We start from the raw sequence: 22,393 nt of genomic DNA on the forward strand, positions 1-22,393 counted from the left end.
CTTTAGTTTCATAGTTTAGAAAAAAGTCTTACCTCAGAAAGTTTCAGTTATTGAAACAGTACTGTTCAATGGAAATCTATTGCTCATCAGAGTATTTTTCTCAAGATCGAAATGACATATGATTAGCTGCTAAAGTACCAGTTTGTTTCAAATATTTTGTGGTGTTTTAAATCTCATTTGTTCTTCTAGAAGTTGTGGCCTGGAAGTTTTAAATGTTTAAATCCATTTACTTTGCTTCTGATAACTGTTTCTGATGAGGTTAAGTAATCATGTAGATTGCCTTTCTTATTAGCTCAGAAGGATTAGATAGAGATCCAGGTGCAAAAAGGAAGACTGAGTTTTAGTGTCATAGTTGTAGATATGTTGTGTTGCTACTGTTGTGACTTACTTAAAAATCTGTTTGTGTTAATTAGTATCCTAATTGCATAAAAATGTGTTTAAAGCTATGTGCCCTAGCAGTTTTGCGTTCTTGAAAAGGTTGTAATAATAAGCTGGCCTGAAGTAATGAACTTGCTGAAAAACTGGATTGTCACAGAGCATGTAAAAATAACAGTGGAGGGTCCTCGTTTAATTGGCATCATTATGTGAGTACTGGATTCAGAGCACAAAAAGTTTGCCCAGTAAATTTCATGTACTGAAATCAATGAATAGAATTTAAAGAAGAATAGAGAACTGTTCATTTGCTATAGTCTTTTGTAAAGAAATTCTGACATTAGAAATATATAGCTACTGGCATCCAACAGAGTAAGACTTCAGAGGATAGAGACAGTCTGCTTATGCTAGTCCTGTTTATCAGAATATGTTTTCCCAGATGGCACCACAAACACTAGCAGACTACTGAAATCATTGCCAGGAGAAAAGAAATGTATAGGTTGTTGTTAGAGAGGGAGAGATGCATTACAGAGGGAAGAGTCAGTAATGCAGTGGGAGAACCTGCATGCTAATCACACGATAACTGAGTAGAGTCTGGGAAAAGAGCAAGATTTAAGATGGAACTCATCCTTCTTGAATCTGGGAAGGGTAATAAATAGGTAGGGAAACTAGTAGAAAAGACAGTAAAAAGGAAAAGATTTGGATAGCAAAAGAGACAGCAGGAGAGCTGGAGAGTGCAAATGTATGTAAAGAGAATGAATAGTGTGACTGCATCTCGAGTACTGAATAGCTCTCCTTCATCCATAGCTGTTAATAACAAGAACCTTAATCTTTTTCAACTCTAGTTTAACCTACAGTGTGTAGAATACAGAGCTGAAAATCCTGAAGGAAAAACAGAAAAGCAAAAGGAGAACACAGATAATAGAACTAGGAGGTGAAACTGTGTTCTCGTTAGAAGATATTAAGGATGGCAATGCACTGAAACATATTAATCTTTTAATAATGATAAAAGGGGCATAGAAGAAATGAAAATAGAGAAGAGATTTGAAACAGTGAATTAAAATGTGAAAATATTGGAAATAACTCGTAGTTGATTTAAAACTTTTGCTTTGAAAAGGTACTGATGTGTGTTTTAGTACTTACTCTGCTGTGATCTGTATTGAAATATTGAGGTTTACAATTTGTTTGAAGGATATGCTTGTATATTAGTAAGCATTAGATTAGTTTGTGGGACAACAACATCCAGTGGGTGTCATTATTCTTATCCTTGAACACATTCTGCTGGTTGTTTTAAAAATAGTCTGTAATAGCAGAGTAATGAAAAGGGCTCTTTCGTATCCTACAGGCTAAACCCAAATGACATGATGGACATCTTGTTTTCGGTGTTAATAACTTTTGATGCACTGTTCAGATCTGCTTTTGGCTGGATATAAATGTGTTTTTGCTGGACAGGTTCCTGAAGTTTATAAAGGCTTCAAACTTTTGAGTAAAATAAGGTGAAGATAAAGAATTATGTAGTATGTATGTCTGTGGAGGTTATCTATGACTCCTGAATCAGTCTATCTGATACGTATTACGGAAAAGTAAAAATCTAAGAGCCAAGTAGTTATGTCTTACATTTTGACCTACTGTACCAATTTAAAAAAGCCTGCAGATAAAAATGTGAGTATGGGAGGCCAGTCTTTTGGGACTGGCCTCATAAAAATAATGTTTACATTACACCTTTTAAAAAGACATCAGCACTGTTTCAGCAAAAGTAGATAATTTGTTGTACAGTATCTAAAATACTTTGTCACTGTGGAAGAGATCCAAAAATACACATGCTAAGCATTTCCTGCTTTTCTAAAATCTCTCCTACAGTTTGTGTGGTATACAGACTTCTTGACAATCTTCAAAAGATTTTGAGTCTGCCTCAGAGTATGAAAAATTCCAACTAAGTTAAAGGTGAAGGTGACTTGTAACAGCAATTAATTATTTTTAGTGAATAAAATATCTAAGCTTTCATTATTAGGAGAATGTTCCAGACTTTTTTGCTGTCTGACTTCAATTAATCACAAATAGGAAGACTCTAGCAACTGTAAACACTAGTAAAGCCACTGACAAAATCCCAGTGATTTTAAAAAGGCCCAGAATGCATATTTTGCAGAGTGCGTATTTTCTTAGTGATTAAAAATATCTGAACATGAGGCTCTTCAATTTTGTATTGTTTATGAAAATATATTTGCAACATATACTGACAATTCAGTTTAATAGATTTGTTCCCTCTGAAGTGTGAACAATATTTTTAACTCCTTTAAGAAATTCTATTACAATGTTGCCTAGTACAGGAAATTGCCTTTTAGACAAGCCTATTCAAAATTCTTAATATGAAGTCATGCATGTGTGTGTTTGAGCAGTGAAAAAAAAAGCATAAGAGGTAGAAGCCATACTTTCAGTTTTCTTTTGTTCTTTACAAATAAACTCTGTGGATGACAGCTGTGCTACTACGTAGTTACAAACCAGCTAGGATAAAGGGACATAAGGACAGATTTTTAAAGGCTGTACAGTTTTAGACCTTAATTTTCTGATTATTTAGGTAACTTCCAATGATGATACCACTACGATAACCATGGCAACCATGATAAGACAAACACCAACAGACCGATTTAATAACAGAATCTTGCAGTAGTGACCTAAACAAGAAGGTGTTAATGAAATGTAGCATGCTAACCAGCAGTAACACTTGACATCTTTCACAATGTCCAGCAAATGCTTTCATGTTCCTTCTACAGTGAGGAGAGAGAGTTTGTTTTTGTTTTGTTTTTTTTTTTAGCAGGATTGGCAAACTGGTCACCAGACTGCGCATTGCAGATGCAGATGCAAGGCACAGTCTGGTGACCAGTTTGCTAGTTGAAAAGTAATGCTCAAGAAAAAAAAAGACAAACAAAAGAATATTACTTGTTGGGCTGCTGCGTTTTGCTGTGTGCAGCACAACGTGATGCAAGAATTCAGCCTAGGAGAGGAGGAGGAGAGGGCAGGATTTCCACTTTAGCCCCCCCTTAAGTGAGTTAAGCATGATGTGATACATGCTGAAGCTTGGCTGTAGGTCTGCCCCATTCTGTAAGCAAGCTCCTGGCTCTTCTCTGGCGTCGCCTGGTGTATGTTTCTGCTGTGGGCTGAATGCTTGCTGAGTTTGTCCTCCTTCCTGTCCTGTCCTGCACGCAGAAGCTCCTCAAAGCCAAGCACAGTTCCTCTTAGGGAAGGAGTAATCTTCCTTCAGATGATTCTGTCTGACATGGACAGAACAGCAGCAGCAGTCAAGACAACAAAACTGGCAGCCTTCCAGTCTCCTGCCAAGTTACCCCTTTCTCCAACTCGTCCCCTGACAAAACACATCATACAGTATATGCATGATAAACTGTGAACAAATAAACGTATCTGCAGTCGACCGTACCGCCTTTCACAACAGGCAGTCTTTTATTCTGCATGTTAGTGTACTACCTAAGAGAATAAAGGTCAGGTTATAGTCAAAATAACATTTAAAAATTATGATGATAAACGTGAACATAGAAGAAATCATCTAGTGTCCTCATGTATCTGGAATAAAAATACATTTTAATCTGATTTGATAAAATAACTTTGTTTATTGACTGAGTAGACTTTTTTTATTTGTGGCAGTAGTGTGAGATACTCGGCAATTACTTGTGGGTGGAAAAACTCTGTTTTGTGAGGGTTGGCTTGCTCTTCTTTAAAATAGAATTTTAATTTTATTTTAATAGGAGTAATTGGAGCAGATGTGAAAGGATATAACCTGCCATGTGAGAACCAGCCAATTACATCCCGAGTTGCTATGATCTGTGGAACATCTTCATGCCACATGGGGGTAGGTTGTATGTGTAGTCCTAATTTGTACAGAATATACTAACTAATGTTTTTTAAGGGAAAAATGACCTTTGTCCTTCTCACACTTTTGCTTTTCCGTGATTTTTTTCTGGTAACTCTATCTTTGCCTTTGGATATTAATTATATATTACCATGCATTTGCTATTAAGCAAGAACTTTAATAGTAGTAGAAATCAATACTGAAAAATGACATGGAAAGTAAAAACCACGATGCTGGAGTAGCTTAAAGAGCAGCCTGAAATCTGAGCCAAAGACTCTGAGCTTGAGTTATCCATGACAAGCCTGTCACTAATGTGTTACAGAATAGTGTCTTTGGAGAAGGAGTGCATGTCTTCAGTCACAGCTCTTCTCCCCCACCTCTTCACTTAATCAATATAAATCCTTCTACCTCTGAAAGTTGCCATGATGTACAGAATTATGATACGTATCATGACTAAAAAGAAAGAAAAACCCCAATAAGCAATTTTCACTTTGCTAATTTTTCTCAGTGAATTAATACAAAAGCTTTTTCTGAGATTGCAATTAAAATTTAGTGTCTGCTTTTGAAATTTATACCTTTTTAAAATGTATGAGTCTGAAAGCATTCCATTTAGATAAGTACCCTTTTCTGGCACATTTTTTATTTAAAACTCATTTCGGTCTTAAATTTAGACTGATTATAACTTGGATTTTTCCAAAACGAGCAAATGGCAATGGGAGTGCTAGAGGTGTTAAAGAGGACTAACGTGCTTCATGGAGAGAGCTCCAGTAGAGAAAAATGAAGGAAGCTGTCAATAAAACGTCAGGCTTAACAGTAAGTTAAGTTGTCTTCGTGGTAACAGCATGAATACGTGGTGATCTTGAGCATGAATAAATGGTGATCTTGTCACATGGATTGTAGTTCAGCAAAGCATTTAAGCACATGATTGAATTTAAAGATGCGAATAATCCCAGTATTGTGAAACAGAGCATTTAACAAAAGCTTACATCCTGTAGACCAATTGGAATATATTTGGATTCCGTCCTAAACAAAAGTTTCAAACCTCAAACTCCACCACTCTTAGCTTACTCTGTCTCTGAAAAATTACATTGGTATCTCTTTGTCTATCATAGGGCAGGTAAGGCACCCTGCAAATACCGGCTCTGGGGGAGGAAGTCACCCTTCCAGCCTGCCACTTCTTTTATTATTTCCGTTTTTTTTGATGGAGGTGTCAGCCCTTTCAGAAGAAGCTGTTTGTGTGAACTCTTCCTAACCTGCTTCATTTAGCTGAGTTAGTTTAAATCGTTAAAATGAGTTGGGTTAGTAGAGACATAATACTGGACCGAAATGAGCTGAGGAGCTTGCAGACAGTTTCCCCAAAAGTTCTAAGGGCAACGTTGAACAGCTGGAAATGGGCCAGCTGGCTCTAACTTATTCTTTTAGTATAACTAGCCCTGGAGGAGGATATGTGTGTGGTTATTTATTAATTTTTAGTATATGTATATTGGTAAGTTTTAACGTAGACCCAGTTCACACCTATAGATTGTTTTGCTTCCCAAACTAGAGTATGGCATATCAGTATAAACATTTTCACGGCACTTTTTGTGTGCATACTCCATGACCATGAGAGATGTGGCTCCACTAAATATGCTAATGTAACAAAAGTGACATGATAAAGTCCATGTTGATGTTAATCAATGTTCTGTTCTGTCATTAAAGCAACCCCAAAGTTGTACACAGACTGCACACCATAGACAAGGTAGAACCTTTTAAGGCTTTTTATCACTTGAATGCAAACTCGGGAATATATGCTTGTGCAGTTTTTGGCTAGATTTAAGTAGATTTTTATTTAAATGTAACTACTCAGCATTTTATAATCATTTCCTTAACTGCCTTCCTTCACTCATCTGCTCAGAGGTTAACAATCTCTAGCCAGCAGACAATAAGCAAATTCTAAACTTCTTTGGATTTAATCTGTTAAAGGATTTAAGTTTACTGTTCTTTTATCTATTACCTGCATAGTCTGCATGAAGTGAATGTAGAGCACACAGAGCAGTTGTATTTGTGTTTTAATGAGACCTGTATGCAGCTGCATTTGGCTGAAATTAGCTGTTCCTTTTTTTAATTAGGGCTATAAAATGGAAGTATATTATACTTGTGTTTTGATAGAAATATATATTTTCTCTCTCCGTGTGCACCAAGGGACCCTCAGGGCTACAGAGATTAATCATCAAGTTTAATTTAATGCAGTGGGAGAGAGACCTGTGTGGTCAGGCGGGCATTAAAAAGTGCCTTTGATCTGCCTCAGGTGCACTGAGCCCCAGTGAGCCAGCAACAATAATACCTTTGTGAGATGATCAGAGACGAGAGAGGGAGAAAATGGCCTGTGTGGAAACTCAAGGCCGCCCTTTGTTGTGGTTCTGGCAAACGAAAGAGCCAACTGTCAGGAGAAATTCAGAAAACAGAAAGCAGGGTGAAAGTACGGTTGGATTTCTTTCAAGGGATTGTAACAGGAAACTGTTCAAACTAATCTGCTATGCCTTTCTTTCCCCCCCCTTCCTCATTTTTTGGTGAGGGCACGGGTACTACTGTTGGTGTATGTGTGTTGGTACAGTATTTCCATTCTCTAGACCGAATACTCCATGAGTCACTGAAGCAGGTATTGCTTGAACACAGCATTTACTTTAAACTTTAAGAGAAACTACTCCATGACCCAGTTTTCATTACCTCAAGGACTCTAGAGATCTTGAACAAAAGACTTTGCTAATCATGCCTTTGATATTTTGGAAAGTACAAATGTGGAACCTAATTTTACTCATGGCTATAATAGTTTAATTTGTGGTAGAACTACCATTTTTAAGTGAGGATACGCTTTTGGAATTAGCCACTGACAGTTTGGGGTAATCAGACACATATAAAGCATTTTGTGTTTGTGTTGAGATACTTGAATAGTTCATGAAAGAAGCAAAAAGCATGTTGTAATTAGGTTACTGATCCAAGTCCAGGTCTGAGTTGGTAGTTGCTGAAAGTCACTGCCACCTCAGGGCTCATCCATTACCCATGAGGTAAAAGAAAAGACAAGACGGTTTTCTGAATATTTTTGGACAGTTATTCATTTTACATGATTCTCTGCTGCCTCCTTTGCCCTAGCAAAAGTCATCAGCAGAATTTGCATTTGGAATGGCAAATAAGCTGTCCTTTTACTTGTGAAGGATTGTCCCTTAGTTTAGGGCTGGGATTCATTTGCCGTAGCTTTGATCTGTCCGTGCAGCATAGGTATTCCTTTCAAGTGACAGATACTCAGCGGCTGACTTTTCTGAGTAGGCTGCTGCATGTCATCATGCTTTGTAGACAGGGTCTGTAAGCTCCAGCACCCACATTTAGTTTTGGAACTTTTAGGAGACTTTCCTTGTGTAGCCATGGCGACTACACAAATGTGTGACTAGTTTTTCACAGTAAAATAGCAGCAGGTTTGAGGCCTTGAAATAGGAGCTTGCATGTTATTCCTAACTAGTAGTTTGCATGGGTCTAACAGACATGCCCTAACTTCTGGGAATAAGGTAATTGGTTTCCCTAAAAGCCTGTCTTCCTGCCAGTGTCTTATGCGTTTTATGGGATATTTTAAAGGTTTCAAAAATCCTTTGTTTTCTTCTGAAACCTTTATGTGATCAGGGGGATTTCAGGTACAGATATCTGTATTATCTTGTCCCAGTCCTGAACACAAGCATGCTTGCCCTTTTGCAGATGTGTAAAACCACAAAGAATTGAGGTAACTCTCAGGTGCTACTTAGCAAACAGCAAAACGCTGATACGAACAAGCAGTGTGACAGGGTACTTGTACACAGAGATTTCCTAGTATTCTTGGAGCAAATGCTCCAAGAAGCAGTACTGCTGCTTCTTTCTGGTAGTAAATCTTGCAGTTTCCCATACCTGATATCAGCATAGCACTCTTCTTGTGGGCGCTAAATTCCCATGATAAAACTTTGGTTTTCCTCAAACTGTAAGGTTTTTGTCAAAAAGAGTACAGGTTTGAGTAAACCTGTGTGGCACCTAACAGACTAGGACCAGACTGGGACTGGTTTTTGGTTGTCAGAGGTTGTAAAGGGAATATGAAGTAATTTAAAATGGTAAGCAGAAATAAATGATAGTTCTGGAGTGGAAATACTGAGAGTGCTGAGGGTATTGGAGTCACTATGGCATAGTGCCTCTTCCCGCAGACTGGGACTTTTATGGAGGACAAGGAGGACATGCATACAGCGCTGCAAGATCCAGAAATATTGAAGCCCATTGTGAGAGAGAGCAGGGATCCTCTTTTGCAACACCCCATCTTCTCTTTTGTTGTCTGCAGTATGGGGTCCTTGCTAATCCTGTATGTGTACAGGATATATGCTATTTATGCATATTGAATAAAGTAGGAGAAATCCACATAAAGTAACCCTGTTCCTAAAATGTGTATAAACTCTCATTTCTGCCTATTTTGTGGTGAATTAGGCTCACTTAGAGATCAGTGTTCTGCTTTGCACTTGTCCCAGAACAGTTTTTCCATTATGAAAATATTTGTCATTCTTGCTCTAACACCTTTTTGGATTCACAGCTGAAGGAAGTAGCCAGAGCAGCTTCTAATGGGAACATTGTCTGGCTTGATTTCAGCTTACCAAGACGGGGGGCAGGGGTGTGTGTCCGAATTTGCTGGCATTTTGAGTCCCAAATATACAAGTTTTGTGTTCCTTCCTATCCAGAGTCTCTGATATTTTTTTCTGTCTTCATTTGGTGATGTGGTCTGTGTGCTGCTTCAGTCATTCCTTCTTCTTTATCAGGTCTCTGTACTCAGAACTTCTTTTTTGGGATTGTCAGGGAATCTTTTCAAGTTTAGATGGAGTATCTTCCTTTGCATCTGCTTTTGTTACTACTCTGACTCTTGTCATTGGAAACTGACTCACCTGGCTTGGTATGCAATTCTTTTTTCCCCCAGTGATAATGTGTATGTGGTTTGAAGCTTACAATTTAGTAATTTTTTAAATTTAAGAGGCACAAGTAATTTATCTTCTGTCTTTTCAGATTTACTACATGATCTAAAAGACAGAACTTGAGCAACTACACGAACAGCAAAATGGGCAGATCATTTTGTTGTCCCAGTGTTTAGTATGGGTTATTTCAGGAAGAATATCCCATAGTATCTTTTACCAAGCCTGACTAGTCTTTGCCTGTTTTCTGCTAAAGGAACTTCAGCCCAATTTGCTTATTCTAAATTTGTTCATTTGATTCTCGTGATGACTGGCAAACACAATAGAGCTTCTTTGCTCCACAATATCCGCCCAAGCTGCCAGCTTTGTTCACACAAATAGAGTGTAAAGCACGTTTCCACCCCCAAAGCATGCACAGTACGTGTCCTTTGCAGTACATCCTGGAGTGGAGACTGCAGAGACATGCTGGCTCAAAGTGTTCTCATGGCCTGATCTCTGTAATCTCGGTGGGAGCCAGACCAGCAAGTGGATTCAGTGTATTTTGGCTCTGATACGAGAGTCTCCTCTTCAGAACATGCCACGTTGTTAAAGCAGCAGACTTTTGAGTAATTACCACACAGGGACTCCTCAGCTGCTTGAAATCATCTGTGATGAGGGGAAAACTTGCAGGGACTAAATAGGCTGGTACTTGCTTTGCCAGCTATATTTAATCTAGTGGGATGGCACTAAGCAACGTGTTTCTGGAGAGTGAGTCGGAGGACTGCGTGCAGCACTTCAGCCTCGCACTCTTCAGTCACTGCTGCACATGCATCCCTGACATGAAACGTGCAGTCTCCGAGGGGACAGGGCCAGAAGCCCAGGGCAACGTGTCTGAGTGCCAACTGGCCATGACCCAGGGTTTAGCAAAGGCAGCAATTTGTCCTTCCCCTGACCAGGGGAAGGGGGCTGGGTTTGGGAGTGTCAGGCAAGTGGGGAGAAGGGGGAGGAATGCAGTAGGAAAAAAAAATAAAAACAAAAGCAAACCTACTGAAGCTAAGGCAGCCTAGACAAGTTTTTGAAATTATCTGTGCGAGCTTTATAAAATTGATAAGTGCCTGCCCTCTTGGTTTTTTAATATTCTTCTCTTCTGTAAGGCCTGTTCTGCACATGAGTCACAGAGCTAGTGTCTTTCAAATGGGAGAAATAAATTAGTATCGCAGGAACCTCTCCCTTGCTCTGTTCTCATTCAGTGCAGTTCTGCTGGCTTCTATATTGCATTTGGCAGCGGTCACAGTGCTGACTTCCCAGCTAATGAAGACGTTTTACATTCAGGGAGGGCTGCATGAAATGAAAACCACATTTACTTCACGGCTGTTGTTACAGGTTGCCCGTCCTTAGTGTACACAGATTTAGCCTTCTGAGGATAAGGTCACAGAGTCTATTTACGTGCCTTTTCAGCCTACGGCCTTAGAAGGGATATATATCCATAAAATTGCCGCTGCCTTCTACTTGTCCCTCAAAGAAGTCCTCCACATCCTTTTTTAATGAGACTGTCTTGTTCCATGTTCTAGCATCCTTGGTTTGAAAAAGAAACAAACAAAACTGTAATATCCCCTTTGCTGGCATTAATTTGACATTGTATGCTTTGTTCGCTTTGTTTTGTTTTTAAAAGGCGAGAAGTAAAATATTTCTGCTAGCAGGGTATATAAAAGATTGTTGCTTTTCTGACCTCCTTATTATATTAATAAAAGCTAGGAAGACTTCAGTAGTGGTGGGAGATCATGTGCAGGCAGCCTCCAAAACCCAAAGCACTTACTTGCAGAACCAGTAAACCACAAAGCTTAAGATCCTGAAATGTAAATAGGAAGTTGGAGAGTTTACTTTAGAGCCAGCAGTGGTGAGTCTGTATAATGTTTATTTCTGCTTGCCTCCCAGCCTTTCCTAAAGCTTGGCAGAGATGAAAGGGAGGCTTTCTCAGTAAATGAGTTATTAAAAGTTTTTCTTATGAGCAAGATTCCTTTGTTCCTGGCCTGACATTAATTCAAAGCTCAGGTATGCCTTGGTGACTGGGAGAATGGGACATTCCTACTTAGTGTATGCCTGTCAGAGACATCCAAGTTTCACGCCCCATCGCTTTGCTGGTAATCAGCCTGTTCAGGGGAATGTAGCTGAAAGCAATACAATCTCTATTGTATGTAAACCAGATAATGCTTAGTAACTTGTCCAGAAAACTGTGCAGTCAACTCTCCTTCCCTTTTGTGAACAGATCATTTGAGTTTAAAGACTCAAAGAATAGATGTGGACAGAGCAAATGCTTTGAAAAATATTCTGCTTGGAGATGATATGAAGGCTGATATTCTAGAGATGTCTCACTGACATCAGTGAAAACGCTTGCTTTGAAAATTCCAACAGGCGCGGTGGTTTCCATACTGCGGTTAACTGCAACCTACCCTGTGTGACACAGAGCCATGTATTATGGTGTCAGATTTATAATACTAAGCCTTTCTGCAGTGTCTTATCTTCAGTGGTCTTGGGGTTCTTTGCAACAGTGAATGAATGGGGTAAGAGAGCAAGGACTGTTCTGGTTTTATTAGGTGGGAGACTGAGACACTTCATAGTTTAGTAGGTTTGTAATTGTTATGTCTTTACTTTTACAAACTGCACCTATGCAGTGCTTTGGGAGTGTGTGACATCTGAGTTGGAAATTTTGCCTTGTATATTGCAAGGTTCTTCTGTGTTCTAAAATGAAAACATTCGCACACTACAGACAAGAGTGTATTGCACTGTCTGATAAACAATGTGTAAACCAGAGATCTGTTTTCTTCTTTCCTTGGATTTTTTACTCTTTTTGATGTGAGCACAATGGATATAAAGGCTTATGTTGGGCTTCCTCCAGGTCTGACTGCTCATAGGGCTCCTCTCCTGTTCCTCACTCCTTTTCCTACATTTTGCCTTAGAAAGGGTGAGCACGAGAAACTGAGCTTCTTATGTTGACACTAGTAAGATTTATCTGCTCTGGCTGCTGGAAGTACTGGGCTGCCTAATTTGGGCCTCTCTACTTAAAGCAGTGTGGGATTGAAGGCTACCTGTTAGTAGATCTAGCTCTAGAAGCTAGTACCTTGCACCTTTATTTCCTAACTATAACAGTTGTATATTTTAATATGGTTTGCGGTTTTTGTTTCTTCTGTTGTAGGAATGAGATTGTATTCTGGATTCTGTAGCTAGGAAAGTTATAAAATTGTCTTCCTTCATTGATGTTCAGATAGCATAGCATCACTCCATTGTAGGGGACAGGATAAAGCAACTTAATTTTGATTTGTTCTTTATGTATCATTATTCTCATTTTTGTTCACGAAAGTCCAGCAGCAGCAGCGGCCCTTCATTGTAACAGGAGATTTTTATCCTTCCTTTTCTATATTCTTCAAAGTGATGATACCAGATTTGACAGGTACCACACCCTGATCAATGCTGCAAACCAACCAATTCTGATTGCTCCTCTCTAGACCCAGAAGAATGTATTAGCCTGAAGCCCACAGTCTTGAGCAAACCCGAGTGTCTTCCTGGAGTGTTCTGTTCTGAAGAGAGCTGGATAGGGGATTTCCCTCAAATCACAAGCATATTTACGTATAGTGAATGGCCTTTCGAGATCCCTTGTTTACATTGTTTTTGTGAGTAGGCATGAATTTATTAAACAGCCTGCTTATTCTGTGTGTCTAGATCTCAGAGTGAACAAAAAGGACTCCTTTTTGTGCTTTTCTTAGAAGAACTTAACTGAACTGTAAAACAGTAACTAAAATACAAATGAAATGAGATATGGTAAGGGATATCCATGGTCATCAGGTTGTCTCTGGGCCCTGAAACAATTAAATATAATTTTCAAGGGAATACAGTAATTGTATGAAAAACAACTTAGTAGTTTTCTGTTAGTTTTAAAATTTTGGAATTAGCCATATTTGCAATGATTAGTGTGGAATTTGGGGTCAAAATCCCAGATTTTGTTTAGTGTTGCTGGTTTGCTGTATGATTCTGTCAGATTGTCGCCTTTCCTTAGTTTACCCACTTGCAATATGAGCATGAAACTGAAGCCATGCAGACAGAGAGGTTTCTAATGAAATATGTGATATGTGAGTGCTGGGTATTAAGGACTCCATGGTCCAAAGTGACATAGATGCAGTGGTATTTCTAAGTATCTTTTTACTTTTCTCAACAGCAACAACTCCCCCAGTCAGGCAAACTTCATCAGTATTTGGGCAGTAGGCCTCTTTACTGAGGCTTTTTTCCTCCATTTCCAATTTTATTCAGCCTCTCGTGAATCAGTAGTTCTTCGTCTAAGTTTCCTGTTGCTGCTCCAGCTGTGGGTAGGGGAAGATCTTAGATTGGGCAAGGTTTATTAGGAGGAAAGTAAATCTCTCATAATCATTCTGGAAGCAAAATTAGGAGAAGCATTAGCTGCTGCTTTTCTCCCAGCATCAGCTGGGAATCACAGTTTATGCTGAGTTCATTGTTTATAACTGTGGGTGAAGGCCTGAGGTCCTCTCTCAGTGTTTACTCTGTCCTTGGGAGTTTGTCTCAGTAAGTAGGGGCTGAATAAACACCAAGTAAGGTTCTCGGGATTTACCCATTTAGTTATTCAAATGTTTAAAAATATGTTTAAAATAGTGTGTGATAGCATATCCCATATAATGTAAATCTGCTTCCAGTAACTCAGGGGTATTGCAGAAGATTTATTCTACCTGTAAGTATGATACTATTGTTGGTAGTGGCCTTCACTAATATAGAAGGAATACTTACCTAATGGTGAAAAGGAAAAATAAATATCTAAAATGAACTGTATTATGCAATAAATAAATAAGAAAGGCCTTAAGGTACATGGGAAGGGCATCCAGAGCAGATAAATACACCAGACCTCATTTGATAAGGTTTTGTTTTTCCTCGGTATTTCCTATTGATTGCAGTAAGAACTGCAGGTTTCGAAGAATAATTCTCCCCCATAAGTAATAAGGTTAGGAATAATACCTACGCGCAAAAACCCCTGAGTTTCCTGTTTAAATGCCACATCTGAGACTTCTTTCCCAGCCTTGCCTTGAAGTTCTGTCACATGAGCTACTAAGCTCCCAAGTTCTTCAGGATTGTCAACACCCGATACAATGAGTTGACCGGATTGGGATTATCAAGACTTGGACTACTTAGCATGCATATTAGAGGTAACTGTGAAAATACTTTTCAAAAGAAGACAAGGACCTTACGATACAATCTCCAGGAAAGGGTATGAGACAGTATAGCTTGTATCTTCCTACAATTGACGATTCTGCCATTAGCTCTTTGGGAAAAGGTCAGTGCTAGAAACCTCTTGTAGACACCCTCTGTTCCTGTGCTGACCCAGCATGTCATGCTGTTGTCTTCTAGCCACAGTGACAAGGACTGGGCCTGCCTTGGACTATACAAAGAGTTTGGCTGGGAGGCTTGGTGGGGTTTTCTTAAGTATTATTTGGAGGTGGAGTTGTTTTTGTATCTGGTGAGTGAGGTGCAGCATCCCTCAGTATTTGTGACACAGCTGTTCCGTGTGCACAGTTCCTAACCTTTCAGGTTGGGATGAGGTCTCACTAGTCTCATAAAATAAGATAGTGCTGCAAGTGGTATCTGAGGCGTGTTTCTTTAGGAACAAGAACTGAAGTTGAAGGGCTGTGAGCTAAAGGAGTAATTCTGAAACACTTAAACTCCAGTGTTCTTGTAAAAGAATTACATTGATCTACAAGTCAGCATTATAGTAAATTTCTTTTCTAATGCGCAAATGGAGCTTTCTACTGAGAGATTACTAAGGTTCATGGAAAAACATGTTTTGTTTGCAATCTCAGACAGTCACTTTTGAAGACTTGGTCTCTTGTGCTGGTTGGAAGTAAGAACAGAAATTTGCTTGAACCTCAACTCTCTGGAGGCTGGGAGCACATTCTGGGGAAGAATTATTGTATGTTTACCCTGTTCCTATGTTCTTCCCTAAGGCATCTGTTACTGGCCACTGTTAACAACAGGTTAGCGGGCTATATGGATCTTTGGTTTGACTTTTTGATTTTATTTTTTTTAAACATTGAGAAGAGTTAGTTCATATTGTGTTGAGCTTTCAGGAATTTAATTTACCATAGCAGCAAATTGTAGTGTTATAAAGTGCATATTTAAAATGGCCTGCAGTTGTCTGTGCTGGAAGATTTGTAATCTTCACATAAACTGGCATTTTGTGACAGTAAGTATCTATCATTGGAAGAGAAGTAAAAATAAATGGGTGGTATAAATTGTTCTAGCTCATTTGAGGCCCTATATCCCCAGTGAGCTATTGTTATGAGAGGCGCAGAAGTAACTGCTGTGAGTCATGGAGCAGCACTGCTTTAGAAGGGTACATAATAGCATTTCAGCAGAGGACACAAGTAGAAGCTATGGTGTAACCAGACAACCTCTCAGTCCATTTATCAAAACACTTATAGTTCCCATTTCAAGGAAGGCGACACAGTAAATATGAGAAAAAAAAAAAAAAAGGTTAATCTGTATATCTGTATCCAGACATTTCACTAAATAAAACAATAAAATAAATCAATGCAGAACTGCTAGTGCTTAACTGCTTAGCAAAAAGCTTCTGAATCCATCAGGAATGTGGGCTTTTTTTTTCTGTTTTGGATCTTGAAAACAATTTAGCAAATTAAAGGTCTTTTTTTGCCAATTTATGTAAGAAACCTTGACCTTTGGGAATATAAAGAAAAGGATGATATGCTACTGTGCGCCTGTCGTATACTTTCCCAAGCTGAAACATAAAATATGCTTAGTGTTAATGGATACTGATAAAAGGCAGAAGTAAATGTATGTGAACATTCACACTTGGAACAGTCAAAATTCATCTAGCTTAAAGGTTTTGTTTCAAAGCTGAGCATTCGGTCAGGGTCCTTGATAAGACAGTTGAAGTTCTTGCATCTCTGATTTAGACAGATGGAAATGGTGAACACTGAATGAGTCTGGAATGATTACCCATGAATTCATTCTTATTTAACTTCTTCCAGAGCTGAAACTCTCAAGTTGTCCCAGGCTTAGTTCCAAGTTTGCTTCATGGAATAAACACAGGTTTACAGGGAGGTTAACCTCACACCCAAGGAATAAAAACTTACAGGGGTGCAAATCTTCTGTGGAGGACACCACTATTGTTTTTCTGTGTCTGGGGAGGGCAAACCGAGGGACAGTTCTAGAGGCAGATGCTGTGCTTAGACTTCTCTCTGCTCCCGTTGTGATCTCCTGGAGACCTATCTCATATATGACTGAATGACCTAACTGTTAATCTGAAACTACTCTGTAGACCCTCCTGGCCTCACTTTGTACTGATATAGAAGCTGTTTGATCCACTTGCTCCAGCCCTTCTCTGGGGACGGTTCTCAGTTCTTGGGTCCAGTGTCTCAACCATCTGACAGTTCCTCATAAAACTCTTCTTTCTGCAAAGAAAACAGCATCATTCTTCTACAAGGAAAACAAGTACATCTACCCCCCCTAACACCTTTTAGTTTATGATATCTTTTTAGAAGACCATCTGTTGGATTACAAGCAGCCTCCCCAGCCCATTGGTCTCAGGAGTACTATTCTACCATCTTCGTCTTTTTGCTTGTTGCTCAATTCGAAGGGTAGATTTTATTGCTCAGATTTTCTCTTCATTGGTTTCAGTTTTACCTGAACAGTGTTCAGGACTTGCCTCTTTATAACAGGAGTCTCAGGATCCAACTTCCAAGATGGTAGAGCTACCTAACCCCAAGCTGCCATTCTCTTCCATCACATGTGAGGTTAGTGACCCTGATTCATATATATGACTCGGAGTTTTTTAGTGCTTCATGGGTGGATTACCCACATGAATGCAAATATGAGAGTCTGCTGCTCACAGTGGGTCAGTAAAGTCATCACTCAACTGCGAGGAGATGGCTGGCAGATTTCTGCCAGCTCTCTGTGGATCTCATAGAAAGTTGAGAAGTTTGTGTCTATTCCAGAACACTGATTTTATTTTTCTCCTCTCTAATTGCTTGTCTCACAAAGTGGCTACATGGTAGCATGATTACTTAATGCTCCTGATACAGATACTATTAAGCCATGCTCCTCTTCTAGCTTGTGCTGTTACTTCCGAACATGCATGTCCTATTACAGCTCCCATCCTCTGCAAACAGCAGGCAAATTTCAGGAAACAGTTGAAACAGGACTTGAAGAACACGTTCAGATGTGGCCCTCTCAGCTTCTGTGGCCACAGCGCTCTTGGGTAAAGATAAGATGAAGTGGCTGAGAGATGCATTGCATCTCATAACACTTCCTTGCACTTGTTTTCCATGGTGCATCATCTGCTTTTAAACAGTGGGTGTTTAATGGGGATCATGTGTTTGTGTTATCTCTAATCCGCCTCACAACTCCTTTATTATGGCATAGAGAGAGATAATGAGAATATAGGTTGTAGGCTCTCTCTTATGCTTTTATCAAAAAGTACATGGAGGGACAGACTCCATATGTACAGCTAGGAGAAAATTTGTTTGAATGGGAAGGAGCTACAAGGACATTGCTGGTAGCCTTGTGAGAGTTCGATGGCTAAAGTATCGCACGTTGTTTGGATTTCAGTATCATTTCTGAACTGGAGCACCCACTCTGGTTTTGTTCTGTCGTGAGGAGAAAATTAATCAGGAAGGTTTAATGCAGCCCTAACAACTTGACTTTGTTACAGTTGAGATTCCTGGCTCTGATGAGGTAGGCAATACATAGTGAAAATGAAATGTATACTCACCCTATTTGACTTAATAATGCTTGAAATTTTCTTCTCTCTCTCTGTCTATCTCTGTCTCTCATTTTGCTAATATATTTTCTGGGCTGAAAAGGAGATTTATAAAAATACATTTTTTGGCAGAGAAGTGATATTTTATTAACATTTCACCATTTTTAAATAGATAATAGTAAGGCAAAGAAAATGAAGAACATTTTGCTTCCAATATAATTTTCATTTTTTCCTGTTTTTATATTCTGCTTTTGAATATGGAGTTTTGAGTGCGAAGAGACAAAGTCAAAAGTTTACAGTAGGAGAGGTAGGTACTGTATTTTCCCCTCAGGAAAATGGCAGAATTTCATAATGCGAAAAATACAATTCTTTTTAAAACAAATCTCAGTTGTCTGGCTTTGCTGGTTAATACTTGGAGGCTGATATCATTGCAAGCTTCCTTCATAAGATTAGTATTAGAAGAAAAAAAAATTAAAATCCTGTTGTATGATCAAGTAATAAGAGTACAGGCAGATGAAGAAATTAACCGAGTAGTCTATAGTGTGTATTTGCACGATGTCAGCAACTCTGCAGTAGTGCTCCTGGCCCTGGTTTCCTGTGGAATGTGCAAGGTCCCTGGGATCTGTCACATGATACACCACAGAAAGATGATGAGTAGAGGTGGTTTTGCCAGGCAACTGACCTCCTAGTTTTGCCCATAATAATTTATTCATGTGGCTGTACCCTAAGACATACTAATACCATACATACCATTGGCTGAAAACTGACGCAGCGTATTGGAAAAAAAAGGCATAAAATACCCATAGTCAGCTCAGATGAAGAGGCTGGCCCTTGCCACTGTCTAAAAACGGGCCGCTGTGTAGAGGGGTCTGTTGCCCTGTTAAGGAGTACAGTGAGTTAGTTAAGCCCCATAGCATCCATTGTCAGAAGGTTTTCTCAGAAATGCAACTTCAAACTGGCTTCTGGTGGCAGACCTCCAGAAAAGCTGCTTATGAAAGTGCAGCCTGTGACCTCTTGCATTCCTTGCTCTTGGCAAGGGCCTGATCTATTGCATTTTAAAAGGTAAAATAAAATGTAGCTGAGTAAAACAGGGGTTTTTTTGCTAAATTTGATTTTTTTGTTGTTGTCAGTTTTAAGCAACATTTTAATTGATGTGTTTAACTGTTTTAATAACTAGGATCCTCTGGGTGAGGGGGGAAACCGCAAACACTGTCTTATAGTTTCTGCTGGTGGATTATTTTTAAAGCAGTAAATGTTTGAGTATGTGGTCATCCCCTTGAGTGAGGAGCATGTCTAGTAAAGTCATGTCCAGTTCTCAGTTTTTGAAGCGTGCCTGAGGAGCTAGTGTGATGTTCTTAAAGACAAAGTGCTGACTTCAGGAGCTGTCTTCAAGAACTCTCTTGTTCCCTACTTTTAGGAAATGAAGAACGTGAACATGCAGAAGCAAGCAGATTTCCTTCTTCTTCTTCTGTATCTAAGTATCTCGTTTGAAGAGGTGTCTCTCACCTGTATGGACATTTGCTACCACTCTTAATTATAGACACTAAAAAACTAGGGCCAACGTACTTCCTAAGGGTAGGTGCCCAATTCCACATTTGGATACCTAAACAGCTGGCTTCATGTTCTAAGTTTCTAAGCCAGAAATCAATGGGAAATGGGAGTCTTTGGCTTTTTTGATAATCAGAGTATTTATTTAAGTGTCTAAATACAAGTGTTAGCCCAGATCTTCAGACAGTATAAATCAACAGATCTCCATGGAAGCTGATGGTTAACATGCTGGTTTGTGCAAGTTGAGGCTTTGGCTCCCAAGGCTGGAAAGCACAGGTCCAGATGAATTTCTCTTTATACACTTAAATATCAAGTACAGGTTGAATAACTAAAAGTATTGTGATTCATCATATTATTTCATTAAAAATCATAAGATTTAAAAAATTTTCAAATACCTTTCCTTATTTAGCCTTGAATAAAAAAATCTCACAGTGGAAATGTTTAATAATCTCAGTCCAGTTTTCCTCTAATTAAATCTTGTTAGATATAAAGCCAGGTTGTGCAGTATATAGTCCCATTGCATAACTCACCTGAAATATTTTCAGAGATGAGGCAATCAATTTGCCCTGCGAGTGTGGTTTCTTTACTGGGCATTAATCACATACCTTGTTTGGTCTGTAGTTTGTAGACCAGTTAATGTTTTATGGAAAATTTAGAAAATTAGAAATAGTTCTGCATGCATGTCATTCACATTTTGCTGCCCCTCTCGTAAGGGTTACTATTTGGAATAATAGCTAATAGTAGTCCCTAAGAATTCATCTGTGTCTCCTACTTTTAGGCTGTACTGAAAGTTTTGTCTGGAAAATAACTAAAGCAGGGATTGAACTGGAATACTAGCTCCAATTCATCGTCAGAGATTTCAGATCCCAGTCTGCATTTTGATGCGTACTATCTGTATGTTTCTAATTCCAGTAATTTTTACTTCAGGGTGTTACTGTGGTTGTGATTGGTTTGCTTTTTGTCATAAAAGTTTGTGATATTACCAAGTGCAGAATAAGCAGCAAAATCAAAAAGTTGTTTATTTTAATATTGTCATACATGTCTCTTGTGGGTCTACTGCACTTGCTGAGCTGCTGGACTGAGATGTGCTGGACCTGTGTTCTTTAATGTTATTGTGGTGTGTAAATAAGCAGTATCATTGTCTTCTCCCTCGGCCTCTCAATTGCATTTTCTGGGCATGAACTCTCCTCTGAGACCCCTTGGGCCAATTACCTCAGGCCCTGCGAGCTAAATAGGCACACACGCCTTTGCCAGAGCTCCAGTCCTGCAGGCAGTCGTCCTTTACACTTACCTCGCGTGGTACTGAAGGCAGTGAGGGGACCCGGGTGACATAAAAACATGTCTTTACTACAGCCAACACAAAAGAAACCAGCTTGGGCAAAACAATAATACTGAATACATGTTTCTGTTTCAACTTTCCCACTACAGGCCACTCTCTGGTCGTAAGTTTACGCTCTGGGCAGCGCCCAGAACCCTTTGATTCTCTTCCATGATTTTTTCTGATTTGGATGATATCTGCCTTTCTGTCTGTCTCTTTCAACCTTGCCTGGCTCCACAGAAATCTTACCTTGCAGCATCTTATACTGCAAAAATATTGCCTGATGTCTTTGAATATTTTTTTTGCTTGCACAACCTTGATAGACATAGTTGGACAATTTTGTTTTGCTTTGATTCATTCTGTTGCCATTCTCATAACCAAATGGGAGTCTCTAAGATTTAGTAACTTTCCAGGTCTCTGGGTTTGGTAAACCTGTGACGTAGCCTTGGCAACAAATGATGGAGCCTATGTTCAGCAAGGCATTTATGAAAATGATTTTGTCACATAAGCCAGAATTCTTCAACTGCATGTAAACAGATTGCCAAAATCATCTGTGGACGGATGTGTTCAGGCAGAATCCTGAAGTCCATGTTCTGTATCTATGTTGTTGTCGCTCAAGTAACTTCCATGCTTCCAGTGGGATAAAGTTAGCTCTGTGCAAAAATTTTTGTGGCCCAGTCTTAATATCATTGCAGAGCAACTCTGTCACTGTGGATGGCCCACAGGATGCCAGCCTGTCACATGGAAGAGAGCTATGTGACTTGCCACCACAAGCTATGCAGCTACATAGCAAACCGATGATGGCCAGGGGACATAAGCTTAAAATATAATCAAATAAATTACTGGTGGTATATGACCTATAGGAATTGGAATATTAATAAATTTTAATTTCCTTTGTGTTCTGAAGTACATTTCTTGTGTCCCACGACCTTATTTTCTTAAATATATTTTACATCAGGTTAAAGCTTGAATGCTGTTGCATGTTTAATACGTAATTACTGCTAATAACATTTTAACAAGTTGACTCTACTCACCATAGTCTTAACCTAGAGAATTGCCTCCAGAGTTATGGGGAAGTTTGGTTTAAACCCATTTAGTTCTTGAGAAATAATGCCAGGATGGCAATTTTAGAGTAGGCATCAGTTCACTGAAAATACAATTGCATGCTCCAACTCCATCCAGTTAATATATATGCCACCAGAAAGTGCTGTTATTAAATCACACATTCAGTAGCTATTAATATGACCTAAGTTTGAACCAGAAACCTAGAAATGAAACATTCTTGGGGTTTCCTTTGAATTCTCTCCTTTTTTTATGAATCTCTTTCATTCTTTGTCAGAGAGTTGTGGTCGAATAGCTATATAAGATCCATCTGTCAGCAGAAGCAAAATTATACAGTTTTCTTAATACAGGATTTTATGCATCAATGTAAAACCCCTGAATTGAATGAATGTCAGTATTCTCAATCCACAGTCAGTCAGAAAGATTGAAAGTTAAAAGTCAGCAGAGAAGTTAATGAAAGTATTTGACTTGTCAATGATCAAAGTCCAGAACTGTAAAGAGCATTTATAAGTTGGTGACTGATACAGTGCTTTTCC

The 22,393-nt window shown here is 39.1% G+C and overlaps 1 protein-coding gene across 2 annotated transcripts in view; it reads left to right on the plus strand.

The window, feature by feature from the left end:
* The window catches only part of FGGY (FGGY carbohydrate kinase domain containing), a 134,116-nt gene that overhangs the window by 58,356 nt on the left and 53,367 nt on the right, over positions 1 to 22,393 (plus strand). For both annotated transcript variants that reach the window (XM_009319806.1, XM_009319805.1), the window contains one exon: positions 4,131 to 4,234. In XM_009319806.1, the coding sequence (XP_009318081.1) occupies positions 4,131 to 4,234 (104 nt within the window). The remainder of the gene's footprint in view (positions 1 to 4,130; positions 4,235 to 22,393) is intronic.

Source organism: Pygoscelis adeliae, unplaced genomic scaffold (assembly GCF_000699105.1).
Source record: "Pygoscelis adeliae isolate BGI_AS28 unplaced genomic scaffold, ASM69910v1 Scaffold181, whole genome shotgun sequence".
NCBI classification, from domain to species: Eukaryota; Metazoa; Chordata; class Aves; order Sphenisciformes; family Spheniscidae; genus Pygoscelis; species Pygoscelis adeliae.